A 26,842-nucleotide genomic window follows, 5' to 3' on the forward strand; every position below is an offset into this window, starting at 1 on the left:
ACATATATACAGATTTTTAATTCTGACCGCCACACTGTATTCCATTATTTGTATCTACCTACCATCTTAGACTTACCTGTTCCCTTAAGAATGGACCGATGACTGCCTTTTGCTCTCCACTATTTTGGTTACTCATACTAAACAACTCTTTCTCCATTGGTTTTGTTGATAATTTCTAATTTTGATATAATTTCAAACTCACAGAAAAATTGAAAAAGGAGCGCAAGGCAGTCCAAGACAGTCTACCCAGATTGACCAGCTATTTACATTTTGCCCCATTTGCTTTATCTATTATCTCTATCTGTGTGGGGTTTTTGAAGCATTTAAGAGTAAGTTCGGAGATGTCATCAGGCCCCTTTATCCCTAAATATTTTAGTGACTTTTTCCTTAAGAGCAATAACATACTCTTAGGGATCACAGTTCTAGGGTCAAAATCAGGATATTAACATTGATATCATGCCGTTATCTAATTCAGAGTGCGTATTCACGTTTCATCAGTTGTCCCACTAATGGCATAGAGCTATCGAGCTTTCCCAATCCAGTACCCAATCCAGGGTGATGCATGTTGTGTCTCTTTAATCTCCTTTAAAAAAAAAAAAAAAGATTTATTTTATTTGGGGCGGGGGGAGAACGTGCATGTGAGTGTGGCGTGGAGGGGCAGAGGGAGAGGGAGAGAAAGTCCCAAGCAGAGTCCACACTATTCGAGGAGCTGGGAAGGCAAGGGGAGCTCAATCCCACTACCCTGAGATCACAGCCCTGAGATCACAACCCAAGCCAAAACCAAAAGCCAGTCACTTAACCGGCTGTGCAACCTAGGCAGCCCACCTTTTTTTTTTTTTTTAAAGTCACGTCTACACCCAATATGGGATCAAACTCAAAAACCACAACATCAAGAATTGCTCGCTCCACCGATGGAGCCAGCCAGGCGCCCCCTCTTTAATCTTTTTTTATTCGGAATATTTCTTCAGCCCTTTTCTCAACCTTCACATTTTTGAAGAGTGCAGACTCTTCAAAAGAAGAGTTACTTTGTAGAATGTTCTTCAATCTGGGCTTGTCTAAGGTTTCTTGATATAAGGTGGCGCCTGCCAGATTTCTCCACTGTAACAGTAGGATTTTTTCCTTCATAAATATTAAGTAATAGTTGGAAGATCCCTTAAGACCATGTAAATATTCTGTTCCTCTCTGAACTTTCACTCGTTAGTTTTAGCATCCATTGAGTGTTTTCTAATTCCATTGTTCCTTCCATTGTAAGAAAGAGCTCGCTCTTTATCCACGTGTATTTATTTGTTTGTTTGTATCAGTATGGGTTGGTGGATTCTCATTTTATTTAATGAGTTCAATCCTTTACTGTTACTCCTTATTTTGACTATAAAATTGTCACAGATTTGGTTAGTGACAACCACTTCAAAAATCAGTATCATTTTGACGTATCCCCATTATTGGGGCTTGAATGTTTCCTGACTTTCTGTCACAATAAAATGCTCTGGACTCATCTCAGTATTTCCTGTCCCAGCCCTGGAACCAGCCTTTCTTTCTGAGAGGCCCTATGTATATCTTTATGTATGAATGATATATGTCTAATACATACATTATTGTTCATTATATAACTGCCAATGATTTGTAATCTAATTATAGAAAACATACTCTGTAAGATTTCCATCGTTTGAAATGTATTCAGACTTTTCATACAGCCCAGCATGTAGTCTACCTTAGCAAATGCTCCGTATGCACTTACGAAGAATGCGTAATCAACAGATGTTGGTTATAATGTTCTATAAATGTCATTTACATCAAGGGGTGTTAATAATATTATTCAGATCTTCCATCTCCTTGAGGATGTTTTTGTATAGTTGTTCTATCAATTTTTGAGAGCGAGGTAAGAGTATCTTTAATTGTGATTGTGGGATTCTTTCTCCCTTTAGTTCAATCAATTCTTGCTCAGTGTACTTTGTAGGTCTGTTCTTACACAAATACATGTTTCTGGTCGTTAGGTTTTCCTGATGAATTCACCATTTTCTGATTATGAAATGCCTCTCTTATCTCTGACACTATGCCTTGCTTTGAAGTCTGTTGCACCTGATATTAATATAGTCATTCAAACTTTCATATGCCTACTGTTTACATTGTATATCACTACCTGTTCTTTTACTTTCAGTCTACCTGTGTTCTTATATTTAAGGTACCTTTCTTGTAGACAGAAGATAGTTCAGTCTTGGGGCACCTGGGTGGCACAGCGGTTAAGCATCTGCCTTCGGCTCAGAGCGTAATCCCAGCATTAAGGGATCGAGCCCCACATCAGGCTCTTCTGCTATGAGCCTGTTTCTTCCTTTCCCACTCCCCCTACTTGTGTTCCCTCTCTCACTGGCTGTCTCTATCTCTATTGAATAAATAAATAAAATCTTTAAAAAAAAAAAAGAAGATAGTTCAGTCTTGCTTTTTTATCCATTCCTATAAACCCTGCCTATGAAATTGATCCATTTACATTCAGTTTAATTATTGATGTCTTGGATCCAGGTCTACCATTTGCTCTTTGTTTTTTATTCCTCCCATTTGTTTTTTATTTCTCTGGGTTTTTTTTTTTTTCTGTCTTCTTTTTGGTTGATTGAAATTTTTTTAGCATTCCGTTCCTTTACTGCTCTTAAACGTTGCCCCCTTGCATTTGTTTTTTTGTTCAGTGGTTGTTTTTAGAGATCCTTAACTCCTCACTTAGAGTTAATATGAAAATATAAGTTAATATGAAATATAACGTGAAATATAAGAACAGCATAACTGTAGGTTCCATGTACCTATCCCCAGCCTTTGTGCTATTGTTATATACATATTACATCCTATATATTATAAACCCCCAAATACAATACTATAATTTTCGCTTTATACAGTCATATGTTTTCATGAAATTAAGAGGGAAAAAGAGTACTTTCATCTTAACCACTGAGTTCTTTATTTCAACTATTATTATTTTCACATTCAGTATTGCCAAATGGAAATATGGCTCATATTCATAAGTTCTTATTTCTTTTTTTTTTTAAGATTTTTTATTTATTTATTCGACAGAGATAGAGACAGCCAGCGAGAGAGGGAACACAAGCAGGGGGAGTGGGAGAGGAAGAAGCAGGCTCATAGCGGAGGAGCCTGACGTGGGGCTCGATCCCATAACGCCGGGATCACGCCCTGAGCCGAAGGCAGATGCTTAACCGCTGTGCCACCCAGCTTCATGTGTTCAATATTCTTCATTAGGGCTTTGAAGATATTCATTAAGTTTATTTTACATTCCTATTCTTCCCAGTTCATTAATTCTGCTTCCTCTGGTATATGTTGTTCAGTCCAGGGCCTTTCCCTAGAGGTCTCATTTTTTTTCTTCTGAATTTAAATCCATTGGGCACTCCTAAAGCCCTAGATTTCATGACTTCCAAGTGAGTTGGGAGAAGGAGAATCTCTCCAGGCACTTCAGAATGATGTTGCAATTTCACTATAATCACTACCTATGTAACCACCCTCAAGGAAATGCCTAGAACCTCTACCCCGGCACTTCTCTTTTTCAGAGATAATCTTTCTCTGTGGTAATCACCAAACCCAAAGCATCAGCAGGAATGTTTTGGTGAGGGAGTACTCAGAGGAGGATAGCTAGCCTCCACTTACCATCCTGGGCAAAATCGAGGATCATGTTCTTCTGCCTCTGGGATGCACAATTTTTTTGTTTTTCTATAAGGTCCATGTGGTGGATGTGATTCATCTAAGTAAATACGAAAGAGAGAAAAGAATCCAACTGGAAAGCACTTTCCTGTGACTTAGGTATCTCCAGGTAAACAGAACCAATAGGAGATAGATCCATTGATCAATTGATAGATTATAAGGAATTGGCTCATGCAATTATGGAAGCTAATATGTCCCAAGACCTATAGCCAACAAGATGGGGATCCAGGAGAGCCATATGTCAATCTAGCCCAAGTCTGAAGGCCTGAGAACCAGGAGAGCTAATGGTGGAAGTTTCAGTCCAAAGTGGACAGGCTTGAGACCTGCGGAGCTGTATTTCGGCTCAAGTCTGAGGGCCAAAAAAGACTAATGTCCCAGCTCAGCAGAAAGGCAGAAGGGGTGTGCTCTAATTCAGACTTTTTTGTTCTGTTCAGGTCTTTGTTTGATTGGGGCCCATTCAACTAGGGAGGGCAACCTGCTTTAATCAGTCTACAGATTCAGATATTAATCTCATCCAGACACCCTCACAGACACACTCAGAACAATGTTTGACCAAATGTCTGGACACCCCATGGCCCAGTCCAGTTGACCCCCAAAGGCAATCGTCATGCCCTGTCTGTGACACTTGGCCCCCTTCCCACTGTGCATTCCCGTCTCCCACCGTCACCACAATCCCTAGAGTTTTTCTCTTAGGTTCCAGAATCCAGCAACTCCCTCTCACTTCTCCACGGTTGGGCTCTGGGAGGAAGCCAGCACCTTGTGCTAGTTTACCATCTTCTGTGGAACAGGAAGCTCTCAAAGTGTTTAATTTCCACCTTATTTAGAAAACCCCTGATTGTGGGTCTGCTCTAAGGCATTTCTTTTAAAAAGGTGTGAAAGCCTCAAGAGCAACTTTCTTAACACTTTTCTGATGTTTAAGAAACTTGCTCTTAACCAAGTTTTGTTTGGCTGGGTTTCTGTGCTTTGTTTTTACCGAGTGCTGATCGTTGAAATTCAATATACTAGCCATGTAAGAAATAAGACAGGTCAGGGGCCAAAAGAAGTCAGCTATAGGAAGTGGAATTTCTGAATAAGGCAGTAAATGAGATTCGCTGACTGATAAATGTAATACATCTAGCGAGCTTTTAATCCCAGAGGAAGATGATTTTATAGACTCAACCTTATTGACAGTGCCAGATTTCCCTTTCCCCCAAGGAAGCATTTCCTGGCTCTTCATCCAAACCTCCCGTTGGTCCCCCATGCTCCTTTTCCCAGTGGATCTCTCCAAAGCCCCAATTAGAGAACACTTTGCTGCTGGGTGAATGGAGAGGTGCAGAGCTTTGGCCTAAAAAACCTGAAATCCAAATAAATATGCCAAGTATCAGAGTGCTGTTAAAACCTTGACCTGAACTCTGGTGTGGTCTGTATTTTATGCTGCATTTCAATACGCTTTTAACCAGTCTCTTAGTTCTTGAGGAAGAGGGGAGGACGTGAGATTTCCACTGCCCCATCCCTCCTTCTGTCCTTTGCAGAGCAAGGCTCTGGCCACTCTCATAGAGCGAGATCTCTTAGGTTTGCTCATATTTCTTTTTTTTTCTTTTGTTTTCTTCTTCTTTTTTTTTTTTTTTAGAGAGAGAGAGAGAGTGGGGGAGGGGCAGAGGGAGAGGGAGAATCTCCAGCAGTTTCCACGCCTAGCGCAGAGCCCAATGTGGGGCTTGATCTCTCAACCGTGAGATCATGACCTGAGCCAAAATAGAGTCAGGCACTTAGACCAACTGAGCCACCCCCCCCCCCCCGCTCATATTTCTTTATGTTTTCTGTCCACTAAGTTGCCAGACTCAGGTCAGAAAGAACTCTGGAAATCCTCTCATCACCTCTCATTTAACCCAGGGATGGGGGAGGTGGGAGGGTGGGGGGCATGGGAGGGGAGCAACCGAGGCCAGATGCAGTCAGTAGTATGCTCAAGACCTCACGGTCGCAGCGGTGGGCTGGAGGCCAGGCGACCTGACTCCTAACCAATGGTTTTCCCACTAATACTGATTGTTTTTTTTTTTAAGATTTTATTTATTTATTCGACAGAGATAGAGACAGCCAGTGAGAGAGGGAACACAAACAGGGGGAGTGGGAGAGGAAGAAGCAGGCTCATAGCAGAGGAGCCTGATGTGGGGCTCGATCCCATAACACCGGGATCACGCCCTGAGCCAAAGGCAGACGCTTAACCGCTGTGCCACCCAGGCACCCCAACCACTAATACTGATTGTTAAAATCTGCCCTTTAAAGCTCTCATCTGTTAAATGGTTAAGTTTCTCATCCTGAATGAATGAATGCCCTTGGCTTTCAGAGATTAAACTTTTATTCTTATTTGTTTCTATGGTTTTGCTTCCTCATTTTGGGGGGTGGGTACAGGGTAGAAATAAAGTGACCTGATTTAAAACAATTTGATTAACCTTTTTTTTTTTTTTTGGACAAAAGTGTTTCTTAAGCCGAGGTTGAGAGAGAGAGGTAGGGTACAAGGTACTTCCCTTGCTTTCATAGCCCTGAGTGACATAAAATCAGTGGGCTAGCTTCAGCCCAGCTCAAGTCCAAGGTCACACTAGCATTCCTAATTTCAGTGTGTTGCATTTCAGTTCCCTATGTTCCTACATACAACCAGCTCATGGTAGGTGGCAAATATTTATTACACGGATGAAGGCACAGATAAGTATTACAGGTTTTGTAAATAACGGGTAGAATAGGTAAGGACCCAATACTGTGTCCACACACACAGGTAGCAAACCAGCAGCCACAGGTTAAATCTGATCCATAGACTTTTGTCTTTGGCCTGTGTCATGATTTTTAGAAATTGAGCCACTTTTGACTTAAAAATACCAATTCTCTTGAAAGATCGGCAGAATATCTGGCAACGCTGCCCACTTATTCCAGAATGATGCCAACTGGTCAGAGCTAAGTGGAACTTAGATCCCCTTCAATTGAGCGTGAGACCAGAGGTGGTCATGTCCCCACCTGTTATAATGTATGGCCTTGTGCACCTCACCCAGACATCTTGTCTCATTTGTGTTCCAGACCGGGGTCCTGGAGGCATTTAATTCTTGGTCTGGACAGTCTCAGGGGTGGAGATCCATGTGGGGAACAGTAGGGGTAGCTGAGAAAACTAAGGATTTCCGGAGTTCCAAAGGCCTGTAGAAGTGTAGACAGACGGAGGTGGGGACAAGGCGAGCTGGAGAGAGGGCAGCTGGCCTGGACGAGAGGAAACCCTACTTACGTTGGCTCCACCAGGGTCATCTTGGAAGACGAGGAAGGCCTTGCCTCCAGTTTCCATCCTGAGAAAGGAGATCTTCAGTTGATGCTGGCTTTTCAATATGGGGCTTGGAGCTGCTGGATGAAGAGTGCCTCTCTGTTGAGGTTCCCCAAGAGAAACAAGGAATGTTAGGGTTCCGAGTCCTAGGATCCATCCCCGTATTTGAAGAAGCTGAGGTTGAGACCGGGGAAGTGGGTTGTCCAAAGTCACATGGCAAGGTCAAGAGCCAAGACTGAAACCAGCTTTTCTATTTCGCTTATTACCACACCAGAGAAATAAAGAAAGAGGGAAGGAGAGGGAAGAGGCACGTATGGGGGGACATGAAACAAGTGCTCTGCTTCTAGGATAATTGACTTTGAATTCAGATTTTTTTCTTTTCTTTTAAGAAAGAACTGTACTGGGGCGCCTGGGTGGCACAGCGGTTAAGCGTCTGCCTTCAGCTCAGGGCGTGATCCCGGCGTTATGGGATCGAGCCCCACATCAGGCTCCTCCGCTGTGAGCCTGCTTCTTCCTCTCCCACTCCCCCTGCTTGTGTTCCCTCTCTCGCTGGCTGTCTCTATCTCTGTCGAATAAATAAATAAAATCTTTAAAAAAAAGAAAAGAAAGAACTGTGCTTCTAGAATCTTACTTCAATGGCTGGTGGGAAAAAAAAGCCCTTCAAGTCCCCAAGGAATGTTAGAAAAAACTCCATTAAATTCTAGTCTTCAAATGTCTGAGTCATAATAACTATAATAAACTCTGGGAGTGTGTGTTTTCTTCGGGTTTCTCTTTTGGTCAGTTATGTAAGGGGCAGGGACGGGGCAGCAAAGAGGAATAGGCAAGTTTTACGCCTATAATATGAAAATGTACAAATTGGGATGGTTTTCGTAACTAAGCATAGCCTCTCTGTGTCTAGTCAAGGAACGACGTTTGCCGAGTTGCAGAGTGTTGAGATGAGAGGCTGGGAGGGGCCGGGGATCAGCAGACTATATATGGCATTGAGCCCCTTCTCATGGAGGAGTATGTACGTCTATAAGTTCTCTTTGCTGGGAAGGCTCTACCCACTTCTGACCCTCATCACCACTACACCCTTCACTAGGCTGAGGCCATTATTCTTCAGGGCTCAACTGAAACATTCCCTTGGCACCCCGCCCTTCCCCTTTGGAGTACTCATCACACTTGCAATTAATTATTTGTGTCATTAGTTGTGTAACGCCAGGCGCCCCTACTGCACGGTAAGCTCCATTAATGACTGTAGGTGCGTGTCTGTTTTGCTCATGATGAAGGGTGCCTCGCCCATACTAGGTGCTCCGTAATATTTAGTGAATAGCTTTAAGATCTCTTCCCTGCCTCTAGGACTTCACAGTCCTTATGGAGAACATTCAGAGGATAGCGAAGCAGTACATAGACTTTCAACATGGCGGCTCCTGGCCTCCTCTCCCTCTCAACCCAACCCTGGCACATCCTATCTCCAAACCGAGGAGTGTGCTTGAGGAGGCAGGCCTAGCAGAGGGGAGTCCATTGGCCTGGGCTTAAACAAGCAATGTAGGAAAACTTCTAAAAGTTCTACTGCACTTTACTGCAGTAGAAGTGAGTTCAGAGCAGGGATCCCCTCCCTGGAGTGGAGGTGAGGTGAGCAGGATAGAAATGGCCTGGAGGCGGACTGAGAAAACAGTGATTTGAGATGTGAGTCCAAAGTGCCATCCCAAGGCCAGTTCCACAGAATTACATGACTTGCTTTTCCATTGAACTGTTCCTCTCTTGGGTCACTAGACAGCATGGGCTCTTGGCGAGGGGTAGGGCTTAACTGATTTAATTGGAATCATGATTCTCCCTTAAAGATTCTGTGAAGTAAAAGTTAACCATTTGCAAACTGGAGTTCTTTGAGTTCTGGCCACAACTCACTCTCCACATGCCTCATAGCATGCTGCCCGACAGCCCCTGCCAGAGAGCCAACATTTAGGCACTCCGCAGTTTGCAAAGTGCTTTTCACATACGTGTTATCAGATCCTTACGGATTTGTGAGGTATTATCATCATCTGACGTATGCTGTGTCATCATCGTCATACCTATACTACGGATGTCCGAACACAGGTTGGCAAAGCCCTGGTCATACCGTCAGTGGAACCAGAGAGGTGGACAGGCATGGACAGGCTGCTCTCCCAGCCCCTTCCCCTTTCCCTTTTGCCCATCACGTGAGGTCCAAAGCTTTTCCAAGGGAACCAGGTGATGTTGATGTTGGAACCGGAGCATTGCTTTCCAGCAAGCGGGCAGACCTGGACCTTAGCGCTTTAGCGTGGGGCCAATCTGACCACTTCCGGTTGTGCTCCCACAGAAAAGAAATCTCTCCACAGGCCGTCAGCATTGTTATTAAGCTCTCTTGACCTGGCTACCTCATAGTGACCCCAGCATTTGGTCTTTCTGGTGTGGGGGAGTGCTGAGGGGGTCCGGCTGGCTGTGTAGCCGTGTGTCCTTTGCCCTTCATAGGTGAGGACCGGGGTCTGAGCTTGTGGTGGACACCCTGCTGGGGGGGGAGGGGCTCTGGGAAGCCCGTCCAGCCAATGGTGTTGAAGTTCACTGCAGTGGGGCGGGCACAGGGCAAGGAGGGAGGGGCCAGGCCTGGTTTTTCAAAATCAGTTGCCAGGCTGTCGTCCCCAGAAAAGGAGATCCAGGGGAGACCACAGTCCCCACAAAATAAAAGAGTCATAAGGGAGGAAGCAAATGAAGTTGCTTATCTCATTTATTTATTTTCCCTTCCCTGTGTCTGCATATGCTCCTCCAACCCATGTCCCCCGGCCTCTCCCGGCCGCTATCTGGCTAACGAGCTCCCCCATTAGCATTCCCAGCCCCTCTGGTCCCTGTCATCTCTTCTCCAGGCTTCGCTGAGGGTGGAATTTACCAGCACACAGGATTTCCGTAGGTGATAACTGCAGCCAGGGTCTGCTCACTCCAGAGCGGTCCCTCCTGTCCTTGCAAGCGACTCTTTACAGCAGGAGAAGAATTCTTTTTAAAAAGATTTTTTTATTTAAATTTAATTTAATTAACATATACTGTAGTATTCGTTTCAGGGGTAGAATTTAGTGATTCACCAGTTGCACGCAACACTCCGTGCTCATTACATCACGAGCCCTCCTGCATGCCCATCACCCAGTTACCCCAGCCCCCCCCACCCACCTCCCCTCCTGCAACCCTCAGGTTGTCTCCTCGAGTTAAGAGTCTCTTATGCTCTGTCTCCCTCTCTGTTTTCATTTTATTTTCTTTTTCCTTCCCTTCCCCTATGTTCATCTGTTTTGTTTCTTAAATTCCACAAATGAGTGAAATCATATGGCATTTGTCTTTCTCTGATTGACTTATTTCACTTAGCATCATACCCTCTAGTTCCATCCACGTCGTAGCAAATGGCCAGACTTCATTCCTTTGGACGGCCGAGTAAGCCGCGGAGACACTCCAGGCTCCCACAGGGCTGGGACTGTCCTTAGCGAACTCACCTCCACCAACAGCCGAGCCGGCCTCTCGGTAAGCAGCACGTCACTCTTGACACCCTCCTCCCTGGTCTCTGAGCGTGGGGGTGCCCCAGATGGAGAGACAAGAGATAAGGTACGAAAGCGAATTTTCTGAGGTGGGTCACACACGATCTGTCCCCAGACAGATCACTAATCTGGGGAAGGACCTCCCACGGCCCCTCGGCCCGGGCCTCCGTGACCTGCCGGGCCAGTCCGGGCCCCGTAAGGAAGGGGATACAGCGTCCTCTGGTAGGTGTGCTCACGGAACGTGTGCCCGCCCCTCCGCGTTCACTCATTCCAGAACTGCCAGCTTTCCACTCAAAAAAGCATGCACCTCACAGGATGGGTTGGGTTTTTTGGGTTTTTTAAACTTTTTATTGATGTGTAAAGAGCATTCAGAAAAGTACAGAAGTCACAAGCTCAACCGAGTTTCACCAAATGGATACACCAAGATCATCAGCCACCAGGTCGGTACCAGAGTATTGCCCGCAGCCCTTTCGGAGGCCCCAAACCAGCCCCCACCCCCCCCACCTCCTCCCGACCCCGAGCCCCCCAACTGAGCTGTCCTGACTTCCAACACCACCCATCAGTTTGCCTTGTGGGGTTTACTTTGAAGAAGCTGGATGCCAACGATGTGCAGAAAAGATGTTCTTTTTTCTTTTTTTTTTAAAAGATTTTATTTATTTATTTAACAGAGAGAGAGACAGCCAACAAGAGAGGGAACACAAGCAGGGGGAGTGGAGAGGAAGAAGCAGGCTCATAGCGGAGGAGCCTGATGTGGGGCTCGATCCCATAAGGCCGGGATCACGTCCTGAGCTGAAGGCAGACGCTTAATGACTGCACCACCCAGGCGCCCCAGATTTTATTTTTTCTTAATCAGCAGTATCTGGGAGGTGGAGGGGCTTGTCGAACCTGATGTGGGTGTCCTATTTTATTTCCAGCGCTCGAGATTCCTGACTCCTTAACACCACGTAAACGGGGAGGAATTTTAGGGAAAGAGCAATCTTCGTGAGCAACCTGGCGGCAGGCAGAAGGCCACGCGGGGAGGACGGTGGGATGAGAGAAGAGGAAGGCTTTAGAAGAGATGGGGGCCCGGGGAGAAAAGTGTTCCGACCTCTCCCGCCACACTTCCAACTTTTCTCTCTGTTTCTAGAGACACTGTTTTCAGCAAAGGCACACCCCCCTCCTCTTTACTTTAAACACGGAATGAAAACAGAAGTATAACGTGAGCTGCATATGCAATTTTTGAAAAGATTTATTTATTTATTTATTACTTGAGAAAGAGAGAGAGAGCATGAGCCAGGGGAGGGGCAGAGGGAGAGAGAGAGAGAGAATCTCAAGCAGACTCCATGCTGAGCATGGAAACCGATGACGGGCTCCATCTCACAACCCTGAGATCGTGACCTGAGCCAAAATCAAGAATGGGACCCTCAACTGACTGAGCCACCCGGGCCCCCCCGCAATTTTTTTATGGTGGTAAGAGACACATAACATAAAATTTGTCGTCAGTGACATGTCGCACATTCACAATATTCTGCCGCTGTCACCACTGTCTACCCAGAACAGTTTCATTCCCCCAAGGGGATACCTTGTACCCATCCAGCAGTCAGTCTCCTTCCTCGAAACAATGTTTAGATGCCACCAAGTAGGTGACAATGCTGTACAGGCCTGACAGCCTCTTCTGTCCTTGTCTGGGGAAAGCTAACCTTCTCTCCTTCAGACAGCATCCACGTAATGTAATTTTAAATTTTCTAGTAGCAGGGAGCCTGGCTGGCTCAGTCAGTAGAGCATTCAACTCTTGATCTTGGGGTTGTGAGTTCAAGCCCCATGTTGGGCATAAAGATGACGTAAAGAAACAAAAATTAATTAATTTATTAATTTTCTAGTAGCCACATTAAAAAGAAGCAGATGAAATTAATTCTAATAATTTACTTAACCCTGTTTATCCAAATTGTTATCATTTCAACACGTAATCATAAGAATGACTGCAGCCATACTTTACAACCTTTCATTTTTACTAAGTCTTTAAGATCTCGTAGGTGTTTCACACGTATCTGCATTTGGACCAGCCACATGTCAATAACCCCTAAATGGCTACCATTTCGGACAGTGCAGCTCTAAATAATTGTAGAACGCTATTAATACCCTAATTCATCTTTGTAAAAGGCAATTATTAAATACACAGTATTCTGAGGCTATAGTTTTATTTTTAATAGAAATGTATTATCCTAATGATAAAAAATAATATATTGGGAAACGATAGAAAGAAAAAGTGCCCGTAAGTGCCGACAAAAGAAAAACTGTAATCACTTTTTAACACTTCCTCTATTGCCCTCTTTGTGGCTCTTTGCTCGCGATTCTATACACCATCCAGAGGCATTATCACTCCTTTGAGGGGGAAAATGAAGCCAACCTGACCACTGTCCAGAGGCAAACGTGAAGCTTTCCCCAGGGCTGTGATTATCTGTCATTGCCCAGGGCTGGGGGTGACCCCCCAAGGACAGCGGCAGGCTAGTCACGTGACTGACAACCCTCCTGTTCTTCTGACCAAGCCAGAGGCCACAGAGGCTTAACCTAGAAACTTGGACTTGAATTTCAAAATTCCTCCCCACCTCCAGATTTGTATGGCTTTCTCTCTCCCACACACTTGAACCAAAGTTTGAAAATATGACCTGGGCAATGAGGAGGTTGGTGAACGAATTGTGTCTAAGAGCCCTTCCAACCCAAACATGCCAGGGTACTCGGACGCCATTCGTCATCCCCACTGGACAGGCACACACGGACACACACACACACATACACACACACACACACACACACACACACACACACACACACACGGCCTGGGTCACCAGTTCCACCCCAGAGAACAGTCTGCAAAGAAGTAAGAACACCTCTCCTCAACCTCGCTAACTCACTGGGAAAACACAGAGATCTAAACAGAAGCACTTTTATTTAACATCCATGCTCAGAAAGAAGAAAACCGAGCAGAAACCAGTCTCAGGATCCAAGAATGTAAAAACATTTTTTTTTAGATTCCCAGAAGCTTCATGCCACAATGCCCCAAGTTGGGAAAAAAATGTGCTATTTCATATGTTTATAACAACATCTGATTTAATATTATACAGTTTTGCTTAGTCACAAACCAGAACAAATACTTTCAGATTTATTGCATCCTTCTATTCAGAGACTTAAGTAATCATAGTTAATAATGCAGCCATTCCTCAGCCCGAGGAAAAGCTTTATAATTTGGGGGGACCAAAGATTCCCGAGCGGCAGGTTATTTTCAAGAAGGATTTAAGGTTTTAGAGCTCTCAAGGAAGCTTGAAATTCATCTTTTCCAGTTCACGTGGAAAGAGTTTCTTCTGAAGCTTGGCTGGGCAGCAGAAAGAGAGAAAAACCAGTAGGCTCGCAACAACTCCCTGAGCCCTAAGAGAATGTAGCGATTACTCCTCAGCATTCCTAATCCCTACCTTGCCTTTAAATATTTTTTTTAAACCATACCGTCGGCTCCCGTACGCTTCGCGCTGTTAACGTTGTATTTGGGACCTCCTTCTTGTTTGTTGATTCGTTGAAAGGCACTGATTCATTAAAACAAGAAGCAAATACTTTACAAAACATTCTTTCTCATTTATCCCCCCCCCCAACACACACACACGTGCACAATGCTTAAGCCCCAGGCATTGCCCCTTCCTGGAGAATTATTTCAGGATTAGTTAGTGACGTGGCCGTTAACTCAGTCGTTTGGAGGCTCAGGTGGTAGGTTTTGAGCCTTCAGAGCTCCGCGGTCTGTCAGGACCACTGCATCCAGCAGGGGGCACTGTGGTCCCCTGAGGGCTGCCGGGGCCTCTATGGGTTTGCATCAGTGTAACCCCATCATCCAAAACGTGTGCATCCATGGTTCACCATGATGTATTTCCAAGTTCCCTTTTTCAAAGAAAGCCAGGATTTGTCCCTCTTTACCCACCACGAAGGAGCATGCCTATATTATTTTTTTTTCTTTTTCTTTCTTTTATTCTTTTTTTTTATTATATTATGTTAGTCACCATACAGCAAGCATGTCCACGTTAAAACGGAGTGAGGATTGTGAGGACTTGGTCTACACAAAATCAGGGAAGGGTTTAGAGCAGTTGGGTTTTTATAAAAATGAGAATCCCTAACCCCACCTCAGTCCCCCATCGGCAGAGCTGGGTGCCGGATACAGGAATATCCACTCTACTCAAGGTTCCCACGTGAGTCACATACGCACTAGAGCTTACGGACACCGAGCTTAAAGGTCCCTTTGTGAAGTCATAAGCAGATGTTTCAAAACAAGACTGTAGGATTAAACCAGTTTCCAGTTGAAGATACTACCACTCTTTGAGATAACTCTTGCTAACGCATTCTTTAGGAGCACGTGACCCAAAGCCAGAAGCCTCGAGTTCTCATTCTAGCCCATCACCTACAACACAGGCACGTGAGTTAATCTCTTCAAACCTCACCGACGGGGCTTCGGCGATTAGGGGTAAGTGTGATTGTAGCACTGCAGCCTCGTACAAAAAGCTTTCCCATCCATCCGAGCTCACAGGATTGCCAGGTCAACCAGCGTGTGCGGGCAACCGTGCTTTGCAGACTGCATGACATGCGACCGACGTGAAGGCATAATGAGTATGTGGACGTGGTTTTCGATCAAAGAAAAATCCTCTTGTTTTAGATCAAAATAGCTATTTTATTACTGATGAAAGTTAGCTTGGAGGATGTGGTTTAGAAACATAGAAGCGATGGAATTTCTCATGCTGAATCCCAGTGCTGAATTTATCCACCCAGCCTTGGGCAGCACAACACGAAACTGCAGGCTTCTCCCAACAAGGGCAGGGTTTTTCTGCCAAGCTCGCCACTCGGCTCAAAGAGACCTGGGATCCTGCAGCTGGAGGATGAGCAGAGCCCAAGAAGAAAGGTGGAGGAGGAGGGGCAGAGCTCAGTTGCTGCCTCTAAATTTACCAGTCAGGTCTCCCCTGAGGAGAGGAGTGTGAGGAGGCAGAGAGGACCCTAGACTAATTAACATCTCTTCATGTGGGTACATTGGGATATGTGCCATCTTAATCCTGAAGCGGTCTATTGCAGGGAAATTACCATCTCTGCCCCCAAATTCCTCCATTTTTGTTGTTGTTGTTGTTCTTTGGACCCATTGTGTTTACCCGTTATGCCTGTAGTCAGCCAGAAGTGGGACAGTATCTTCGACACCCCTAACACCAGCCACAGTTCCATTAGGGATCTTCCTGGGCAGGAAGTGTGAATTTTTGCCCCAGAAGTTTCTGAGATGGGTCAGTACAGTACATTATGTTCTTCAAGGCCTTTCTGTAGTCAAGATAGAAAATGTAGATTCTCTTCTATTTTCCATCTCAGTCTGTCTCCAGCCTGATCGACCAACATAACCTATTAGAAATTAGGCAGCGAGACCCAATGACACCATAGAGGCGCCCCCACAATAAAAGGTCAACAGTGAGGTGTTCTACATTGGAACTTCACTCCTCTCAAAATATCAAGTTACCAGGGACTCCAAAGCTCAAAATCCCCTTGCAAGTTAAGGTCCAGGGGCACCTGGGTGGCTCAGTTGGTTAAGCGTCCAACTCTTGATTTCCGATCAGGTCATGATTTTGGGGTCATGAGATCGAGCCCCGCCTTGGGCTCTGTGCTCTGTGGAGAATCTGCTTGAGATTCTTTCTCCCCCTCTCCCTCTGCCCCCCTCGCTGCTTGCACTCTCTCTCTCTCTCTCTCTCTAAAATAAATAAAATCTTTAAAAACAAAACAAGTAAAGGTCCAAAGAAGTTAAAACAAGAAATTAAAGTCTAAAGTTAAATTATCTCACCCTTGATCAAGGTTAAGTTAAAAGCCATTACATTTCACTTTCTTATTCTCTTTAGTCTCAACAAGAGGAGTTGTTGGTGTTCTGGATGGGGGTAAGGTTATCTCTGGGGCTAGAGTCAGGCTGTTTCCAGAAAAGGGGCTTTGAAGTTTGGATTAAGTCAACTCCAAATCTCCGATGTGCCCCTCTTTTTTTTTCTTTTTTATTACTAGTTTTTAATTGTGGCAAAATACGCATCACTTAAAATTTACTCTCTTAGCCACTTTGAAGTGTACAGTTCAGTGGTAATTTATTTAAGATTTTATTTATTTGTCAGACAGGGGAGGGGGAGAGAGACAGCACAAGCAGGGGGAGCAGCAGGCAGAGGGAGAAGCAGGCTCCCCGCCAAGCCAGAAGCCCAACACGGGGCTCAATCCCAGGACCCTGGGGTCATCAGGGTTTAATTATGGCACCATGTTTGCCGTATTCAGGGGAGACAAACTCACCCTGTAAACGGTCTACTCTCTCAGAGAGTGGCATTTGGGACATTACTGCCTTAAACACATTTTCATGGTTCAAACGAAGAACACGATTAAAAAAGGATTCTAAACAAGGATTTATTTTCTGCCTGAGAAGCTTAAAATGTGGACACCAGCAACGGCCAACACTTCCGAGCTGCGGCGTAACGGAGAGGAAGGCAAAGCGTTCCACCCAGCCCGTGCCCGGCATATAGACGGAAAATGTCAGCCGTGCATCTGTGGAAAAGGGGCTCCTCCCACAGGAAGCAAGATGGTGGGGCAGGGGGCACTAACAAAATTAAAACTTCAAGGCACCACGTAAAACAGGAAAATGTGGTTGAGCAACACATTGCTAAGTCTTGAAATCTTTATTTTGTTTCTTTTCAGAAGCACTGTGAGCATGATGAAAAGAATACAGCTTTAAGAACTACGCTTCACCCCACCAGGCATTAACAGAGTCCAGAAACTATGTGAACAATCTTACTTGACATCCCCAAGACGTTTATATCTGTCCAACGAAAAACCAGAGGGGGAAACATGTTAATTTTCTCAGCCTTTTGATAGCACGTATACAAGATCTCTTAGCCCCACAAAAAGCTCCAAATATTCTCTAGAACTTCAACTGCCTTAAAATATAGACTTACATTTATCTTGGCCACATTAACGAGATCTGTTTGACCAATACATTTATATTTATGATGACTAAGGGCAGATTATGGTTGTTAAAATTTGTCCTTGGGACATGAAAACACTCCTCTGTCATTAATACATTTTGTAATATAAACTATGATGTCAGGTCAACGTAAAGGGTAAAAACGTTCCCAAAGTATGCACACATCATTTTTTAAAGCAATTGAGCCTAATGGAATAACAAAGGTCATCATAACAAACCATTACAGCCTTGGTCTTGGCAACTCTGGCCACAGAAGAATCTCCAAGAAACGATCATCATTCCTCCAATGTTATGGCATCCAGACGACAGGGATGGCTCGCAAATGAGTCATACAGGCTCAGATCCTCAGTAGCTATGTGAGCGCTGGACGATCAATTATTCATGTGTTTACAAAGAGCTTTCCCGGTTGATGTTAACCAGAGCTGCTTGCAAAGAGAGCTCTCCAGCTGTCCTCGGCCATCCCGGGCCTCCAACTAACAAGCGGCTTTAATTGCTGGGCAAGTCATCTGGAAGGTGCCCCTCCCCTAAACAGTGTAAACACCATCCCTTTGAAACTTTACTAGGTGTAAAAATATTAATCAGAAATAATTATGACAATACTTTATTTACAATAGTCCCAGCAAATCCCAAAGAGAGGGAGAGAAGTTAGCCTTGACTTATATCCCACAGGCCTCCACCAGGACTGGAGTCCGGACCACTGAAGGTATAGGTCAGGGATTGGTAGAGGGCCTAGAGCAGGAAATGAAGGGAAAGAATCAGGGGCCGTGGGCCTCAGTAGGGAAGTAGGAGGAAGCGCAGTCTAGAATGCTCTGTGAAGGTAAGGGAGCACGACTGAGGACCACCAAGAGTGAAAAGATTAGGTTGGTCAATAGCCAAACGTGAGTGAACTTGACCCACCCATCAAAATCAGCCTTGGAAGAAGTTAGATGAGAAGACACTTCTCAGCCCCTTTTGTTACTACAGCCTGTCCAGGAAGACTAATCATGTGATGAGGGCAACAACTCCTCTTTCGGAGCTAGGCCAAAGAGGATGCGACCAGATGGCCCCACCAGTCCCCTATCAGCTATGTTTTGAGGGAGAACAGGATCAGAGTCAAAGCTGTTGCCTGGGCCTCTTCCTTCAAGACAGTGCAGCCAAAGCAGACAAGGATACCTCAGGTACACTTCTATTATCTCAATTCCAAGTGCGTTTGTTGAATCCTTCAACCAGATTCTTCCCCTTGCTTGAAATTGGGCAACTTCAGACCCTGTCATAATTCACTCATCCATCTCTAAGAAGGTGGTAGAAGCAAACAATGTTCTTGCAGGTGTAAGATCATGGGATCCAGTGAGTATATATGTATGGCTGGGGCAGTAGGACCCCTGGGGTAGTTCTGCTTCAGGTAGAGAGAGGCAACTCTAGTTGCAAGTGGCGAGGGAAAGGGAAAGCTAACAGCTGGGAAGATAGGGCCCCGCCCTGGCGCATAAACGCCCCGGAGAACGGATGCGGCATTGTAAGGCCAAGACGAGAGTCTGTGCCACCCCTCAACCCCGATCCACCCTATCCGTCCGTGAATGCAGGTTTGGAAAACGAGTCCAAAGAAAAGGAATGCATCTCCCCAAGCTCCATAATGGGAAAGCTGGTCTAAGACGCTCTCTCTACACCTCCTTTAACCTTTCAAGCCTCAGTCCAGGGACGAGGGGGAAGACAGGAGGAAGCATCCAAGAGACGCCTCCTCATGTGGTTGGGGGCTCTTTTAACTTCCTCAGCCCTCTCATGAGTGCACCACTCTTGCTAATCGTGATTCCCTGCCCCTGGCTGGAGCTCCCTTGAGAGCTCTGGAGGTCAGCACAGGTTTCTCAGGCAGGGTCAGATAGGAGTTTGGAGGAGGGCAGCGTTCAACAGAATTCTTCGATGCAGGTCCCAAGCCTCCAATGAGTTGCTAGGCCTCTGAAGAAACCCTAAAGGGAGGCACGCAGGACTTCCCAGAGTGCAATTCTTTTTTAGAAGCAACCCTCAAGGCCAAGTCCCAGAATTTCATGGACCAAGAAAACCTGGGGAAGTGTCATGTTAGGACACAGCCCCAACGCCCTGGTTAGACCTACAGTCAAAGCCTGGTGTGAGAGCCGCCCCAGCGCCTTTGAGTGACTCTTGACCTTCTGCTCTCTGCCATCATGGACCGCTCCAATCTGTCACACTACCCGAGTTCTGGAGACACAGGCCAGGAGCTCTGGCTTGCCATCGCTGTTGGTGACAGCCTCATAGATAATTTCCCAAAGTGACAAGCCGGCCTGGCCTCCACCAAATGGGCAGCCCCCAACAAGCACACCTCCTCACCCTGCCCCCACAACCCTAAGGGCAGAAAGACAGGAGGAGGATCTCTCATTGCCAGACAACTGCCCGATTCCCACTAGGCCTACCCTGATTCTTTTCTGCCCTTGTGAGTCTAAGTCGCTGCTCTGTCTCCCGGTTGCAAAGCCCCAACTTCTTCTCTGGAACGGCCATGAAAGTGAGCCTTCGAGCAGTCTGCCCAGTGGAGCCTTTCCCACACTCCTCACTTCTGGATCTCCAGCCCTTGCTTGGTAACTCTCTGCTGTGATTACAGCACAAAGTCGCCACCCAGAATGAAACACAACACCCACCAAGAGTGGATATTTTGGCCTGACCTCGAATGTCCATCACCCACAGCTGTAAGACCTTTCTGAGGGTCTGTGATCGTCTATATTCCCGATCCTATATTTCAAGTGGAATTGTGTGCAAATGTTCGGTATCCAAAATAAACGAGACAGCAGCCCGGCCTTTGGCATGAACCAACTCATTAAATATAAAATAAACACAAGTAAATGGCTTTTAAATCTCCCTGACAGAAAGCTTGGCAACTACTCTGAGATTCTAGAGGTCATTGGAACTTCTCTCTCCAGACAGGAATCTTCCTCACACTCCGAGGGGCAGAAGGGGACTGCCGACAAATGATGGTGTCCGGGAACCCCCTCCCCCATTTGAGGATGGCTCTGCACTGCGGACAGTGATAGGGTCTGCAGGAAGGATGGCCTTTGACACAGAATGGGTCACTGGGGAATCGGATGTTACTATTTACAAAGGGTTAGAAATTCAGATCGAAGGCATTCAGCTTGCCACTGATTACAAATCTCTAGAACAGCCACAAACCAACCTGGAGTGTCTCACCGGTGCCTAACTCTTGGCTACCCTTTTAGTCCATATTCACCTGGTTTCTTAAATCCTGTGTGAATTCTGTCACGGGCTCCCAAGGTCCCATTAGGAACGTGACTTGCTGAACTCTTATTTTTGCTTCAGTCTCTCTGTAGTTTCAGCATACGGTGGATTTATCGGGGAAGGTGATGGGCCAGATTACCTGATGGATTGTTTTCATTCTCCACTTCACGCCGAGTGTGCGGGACACAAATGGCAAGAATTCGCCAACCAGAAAACATACACGTGTGCACCTGTTCACTTCTAACATTACCTCAGAGCTAGGCTAGATTCCAATGATTACTAACCTCTTGTATAAAACCGACGTGGAAAATGCAGAGCTTTTGGTAAAAAGCATGTTCGCTTGACAGCCCGTCAAAGATGGGTGTTCGCCTGGGGAAGGCGTGTGTGAGCAGGTCCATTTGTAAGAGACCCGGTTCTGGTCAGGCGGCAGGATTATTGGCTTTGCCCATTCACATCAGTCAGCTTCAGAGTCTGATTTCTGTGCCAAGAAGTTAGTAAGATCTGACACCAGTCAAAGTCGCTTCCATTTACTTACAGTTGGAGAACATTTTTTCATGGTTTGGTCAGCTCCTAAGGACAAAATGCCAGTGAAAGAAATGGTTCATCAACTTAGTGTTAAAAGTCATTGGATCGGTAGAAAGATTGGATATTGGTTTTTAATGAACTAGAACATGCTTTCTTTTTCTCCTTTGAAAGTTTTCCAGTGGTTTATTTCAAATCACAAAATCACATTTCTTCTCATCCATGGACTCCAGAACTTTCTCACTCTGAATTTGAGGAAGCGTACCCACTCACGAGTAAGGAGGCATTCCCTGTCATGAGTTGATGGGAACAGCAAGGATCTCGGAGGGCTTTGTGGCAGCACAGCCACCCTTCTGAGAGCTTTTAGGAAATGAAATACCTACAGCCAAGAAGCAGAGAGCACCTGGAGGGTACCCCCACTTCCTTAAAGGAAAAAAAAAGTTCAAGGATGGAAAATTAAAACCCATCCACCGGTATTTTTTCAATCTTTTCCACAGCATTGGCTGAGCTACCATTCAACACCACTAGGTGGCATCCTCTCCTTTTCCCTTCTTTTTGCTCTTCTGCGAAGACAGGATACTATCATTTCCCTGATCAACACTGAACAACAGCCTCTCAGACAACATCAAACTAGGGGTCTTCCCCTCTCTAGTGCTACTGCCCACTCTCCTATGTTGGGAAAACTTTGGGATTCCTAATGAGATGTATTTGATATTTTCAAGTGTCAAGGCGAGGAAGTTTTTGTCTTGCTTTTCACACGTTCCACATCAGAGTCTGACAGCAATGCTGCTCTCATGAGTTGACTTTTACCCGGACGTGTCAGTGGTTCTCCAGACCAGAGACACTGCATGCTATGAAGGATCCATCAAACCCTCATGGATGTTGTCTGAGGAGGAACAGTGCCAAGTCCAAGATGACCTATGGAAAATTAACATCTCAAGTGTTTCCTGAAGGTCAGGCTCTTTATACTTTCTCAAAACTTAGTCTAGGGCCTGAGGAGAAAAATGATGTGACACTCCAGACTTATTTGGAGAGCTGGTTCATCTCCATAGCATTCTTCCAGAACATTCTTCTCACTTGCCCACTCTTCCTCTTGCTCTTCTCTTCTCTTTCCCTACAGAGTGGTAATAAGATGATGGAGGTTAGCCCTCTGGGTAGGTAAATGGAAAAGAAGGAACACGAATCCCACCGTCACAGTTACACAAGGGGTTTTCAGAATTCTGTCTTGTCATCCAAATGACTTACTGAGTTCCTCTTAAGTTATCAAGACTGTATTTCTTCACCTTGTGCAAAGACACTGGGGAGCACTGAGGCACCAGGAAGTCCAAAAGACAAAAAGCTTGGAAGTCACAGACCTAAAGAAAATGCTGAGGTATCAGTTCCAGAACTGTGTTCCCAGTATTGGCGTTTTTGAGGACATTTTTTCAAAGGTATCTGACATTGCAGGACATGATTCCTACTAGTGGCCCAGCAGGTACACAGGGTCTCCCACTTTGATGGTCCCTGTGCTTTCCAGAACAAAATACTGCCCGAAGAGAGGTGATTTTCCATACGGCTTCTGCTCAGAAGGGTCACACAGACGATAACTGCAATAGGAGAAAGATCACAAGGAGTCATAGCAGAAGCAAGAGTGCAAACAGCCTATGATTCCTTCTCGGCTAAAGTCAATGTCCAACCCCTCCACAGGGCCACCAGGGGGCACCATTCCCACCGAAGTCTAACAGAACAGCGCCTCCCGGAGTTGTGTGGTGAGCAGCCTGCCCCTGGCACAAACTACAGAAGAGCCCCCGATGGCCAGACGCCACATCTTTCCTCCATGGAACGTTCCCGTTTGTGGCATTAAATGGTGAGGTTCTTGAGATGTGTAGACATACGTTACCACCTTCCTTTCCCTGGGCATCTAGAACCACCATCCTCCCAGTGCCTCAGGCTTGGAGCCCTGGAGGTCTCCAGGACCCCCTTCCCCTTACCCCCCCCCCCTACTTGTCCGTAGTCACCAAGTCCTGAGGTTCTTCCTGCCCCACATCACTGGATTTGCTCGAGGTTTCTCCCACGGCCACCACCTTGCTTCCAGCACGCTCAGACCATTGTGACAACTTCTTAACCAAACTCTTTTCCTCATTCTCCGCTCCCTGGCTCCCAATTCGTTGTTGGTGGGACACTATATTTCTTAATTTTGCTCTGGCCTTAACCATGCCTAGGCTCAGACACTGTCAATGGCTCCCCAGTGCTTGCAGAACAACATTCCAACTCTTCAGTGGGGCGTGCAAGGCTCTCCACCTGGCCCCAGCAGCTTTTTCAAACCTGTCACCCCCTGCCCCTTCCCTGCCCCTGTGTAGCTCTCCACGGGATCCCTCAATGTCCTTTTATCTTGCTTTGCACTTCACTGGCTCCGAGACTCCTGTGGGATGTCCCTCTTCTGATTCCCCATGCGTTAAAATTCTACCTTCCCCTCAAGGCCCAACTCAAATGCCCCACCTGCCAGGAACGAAGCCCAGGAGACCCCTGCCAGGAGTAATTTTCCCATCCTCAGTGTTTCCCTAACTGCCCCTGGAACACTCCCATGCCCTGTCCTGTAGTCGGGGTACATGTCTGTCTGTCTGCAAGACAGAGGGTCCCTGACAGCAGCAGCTGTGACAGACTCCCTAGTACAGCTCACACCCAGCGCTGGGCCCCCCAGGTGCCCAGTGACCCACACAATCCTTCGCCGAATGGATGAATGTGTGGGTGACTGAAAGCCTCTATTAGGATCAGGATGAACATCTTTGCCTGGCGGAAAACACGAGCAGCCCCAGGCAGAGTGTGTGGAACAACATGGCGACATTCTCCCCGCTTTCCCCTCCACTGGGAGAAAGCTTTCCCTCAGTTTCTCACCAAAGCTAGCTCCAATTTTATATCATCTTTCTATTTCAAACACTTTTATAGAAAGTCTTCATTTCATTCTACAGTGTTTTAAAAAGGAAAAAAAAAACCACTTTTGTGGCAACCTGGCCCTTATTTTGTTCTTCACATCAGACATGGCGGATCAAATCCAGAGGCGCCTTCAGGGCCCCGCGGCTCCGGGCAGACTGCAGGCGCCCGGCCTGTCCCGTTCCCTGCGGGATCGCTGCGGCCTCTCCAACGAGGTTGGCCGAGCAAACAAATGAGCAATCAGCGAGTGGATGAAGGCCATGAGCCGCTGCTCCAGGCTGCCCTGCCTCCCCCCCACCCCCAGCACCCCCCAGCTTGGCCGTCAGGTCCCCGCAATGACCTTGGACCCCGGGAGCCCAGGTGCCTCTCCTCACCTGCCTCTCCCTCCCGTCAGCATGCAATACCAGGGACATTTTAGGATCTGTGTCTATCAGAGGACGGCCTCTTCAGGATCGGAGTTCTGTAGCCTGGGTCCTCCACTCGGATTATCTTGGGGGGCGGGGGGGGGGGTATTGAAAGTTCTAAAGAACTTCTCACACAGCAATCTCTTAATGCTTACAACAAGCCTAGGTGAGAATGTGGGTTCTCCCCACTTGACAGGTGAGTCTCAGAGGAGTAACCAGCATGCCCCGGAGCACAGATCTCAGTGGTCAGGCGGGGTCTGGCCACTCCGCCCACAGTCACCACGCTCCCTACCCAGATGTGGTTGATCCCTGGTCATCTACGTACCAGCTGGGTACACGCACAGACCTGAGAAAAACTGAGCGGGTTAGTATTAATTCTTGCACACAAAGGTTTGGCCGCTCGTGGGTTCTACCCGCTTGTTCCCACCAGCCACTCACATGGGCACTCACGCCCCCACCAGGTAAATGAGAGGGGAGGGTCCCTTCCAGCCCCGCCCCTTCAACCGTGCAGGGTGGGGCAAGAAAGTTGCTTTGTGCGAGCGCAGGTTCGGTCACCTGGTTCGCAGGTGGCAGTCCATTTCGTCGTCTAGGACTAGAAACGGGAAGCGCTGTGGCATTTGGAGAGCTGGCTGTCCGCGGGGCCCAGCCTTCCAGGACTTCCCTACAACCCTCCCCAACTCTCCGCCCCACCTGAAGCTCCCCTTAACACCGCCCCTGCAGGGACGCGGGAAACCCCCGTAACCGAGATCATGGGCGACCCCTTGTGGGGATGAGCGGGTACTGCGAGCGGTCTGCGAACCGTGTGCACACCAAGCTTTGTTCAACAGATTGCAAACAGAGCTGTATCTTCCTGGGATCATCTATGATTTTGTTCAAAGATATATTTGGGGGGGGGGATTGATAAATTACAAACTCATTTAAAAGCTCCTTTTATTAATGCATTTTCTTTTTCAACGACTAGGAAACCTACAACTACTCTAATGAGCAGTTTCAAGACACTTTGTTTAGTTTAAACAGAGGTGTCCAAACTGGAAGGGTGTGAGTGGAAACACTGTTACCTGTAAAGTCCTCTGCACCGTGAGGGCTGCTCATTATTTACCCTGCCTGGTCTGCTTGGTTACTGGTCAATGCCCAGGCCATGACCGCAAGCAGGGTCTCTGGTCATGGCTGGGTCCCCAACCTGCAGGCATGGGCCACTTCTGAGGCCCCAAGACCCACTAACCCGATGGCCAGGCTAAGAATGAAACAGTACTGTGAAGGCAGCTCAGAGGAGGCGAGTCCTAGAGGCTGAGCCGATCTGGGTTGGGTTTTATTTAATATAGCTTCAGAGGAGAGAGAGAAGCGTCTTCAGGCTTCTCCCTCTCCCAGAAGCGTCAAGTTCATAGACTGAGACTATCAACAACCAGAGCTTACATGGTCATTGTGTACAATATTTTATCATCTATTTTTTTAAATCATATTTATTGCCTTATTCAGATCAACCAGGAGCAGTATTATTAGTCCAGTGTTTACCAACAAGGAAACTGAAGCATCGAGAAGCTAAGTGACTTGCGGAAGTCACATGATCGGTGATAGAGCCAGATGGGGCTGGGGGTGTCTGTCTCCCCCTACAGTATTACTACTATATCTTTCTGTCTTTAGCTCAACACAGCCTAACACAAGTGGCCAATGTCCTTAATGCCAAAGTATTCGTGTGTCCGGTGAAACTTTTGCATCTACTAGGCAAACGTGCTTTCCTCTTTCTAGTAGGCTCCAGATGTTCTGGAAGCAACAATGACGGACTCCCACCACTCCTTAAGCTCTGGGGATCAGTGTGAAAGTCAGTCTCCCTTAAGAAAGAAAAGAGTAGGGGGCGCCTGGGTGGCTCAGTCGGTTGAGCGTCCAACTCTTGGTTTGGGCTCAGGTCATGATCTCAGGGTCCTGGGATCAAGTCCCATGTCAGGCTCCACACTCAGAGCAGAATCTGCTTGGGATTTGTCTCTCCCTGTCCCTTTATCTCCCCCTCTTGAAAATAAAATAAATAAATAAAATCTTGAGAGAAAGGAAGAAAGGAAGGGAGGGAGAGAGGGAAGAAGGAAGGAAGGAAGAGAGGGAGAAAGAAAAGAGTAATTCCGTCTTCCTACTTTCCCGCTAGGCATCAGGCCTCCTCTGTGCCGCCACTGCGGGGATTTTACAGACAGAGGCTCCCCTGGGCCTCCCGCTCGCACACGAGCAGCAGTGCCAGACCTGTTTCTTTTCCTCTCATTGCTCTGCCACCCCTCGCTCTGCCTGTGGGCAACAGGCTTCGGTGGGTAAGGCTGGTAGAGGTCTCCCTTGCATTCTCGAA

The 26,842-nt window shown here is 46.6% G+C and overlaps 1 protein-coding gene and 1 pseudogene across 4 annotated transcripts in view; both read right to left on the reverse strand.

The window, feature by feature from the left end:
- Window positions 1-12,074: 12,074 nt before the first annotated feature.
- On the reverse strand, window positions 12,075-12,179 carry LOC123800182 (U6atac minor spliceosomal RNA; annotated as a pseudogene).
- A 1,209-nt stretch (window positions 12,180-13,388) lies between these two features.
- Window positions 13,389-26,842, reverse strand: part of MTARC1 (mitochondrial amidoxime reducing component 1) — a 38,332-nt gene continuing 24,878 nt past the window's right edge. Inside the window, exons 7-8 of one of the 4 annotated variants that reach the window (XM_045809646.2) lie at window positions 13,957-14,033; window positions 13,389-13,828 (exon numbers count right to left, since the gene is read on the reverse strand). In XM_045809646.2, the coding sequence (XP_045665602.2) occupies window positions 13,767-13,828; window positions 13,957-14,033 (139 nt within the window). In that variant the 3' untranslated portion in view covers window positions 13,389-13,766. The other 3 variants (XM_045809645.2, XM_087856195.1, XM_045809647.2) reach the window with 3 other exon arrangements.

Source organism: Ursus americanus, chromosome 2, assembly GCF_024610735.1.
Source record: "Ursus americanus isolate L20-20 chromosome 2, mUrsAme1.1.p, whole genome shotgun sequence".
NCBI lineage: Eukaryota > Metazoa > Chordata > Mammalia > Carnivora > Ursidae > Ursus > Ursus americanus.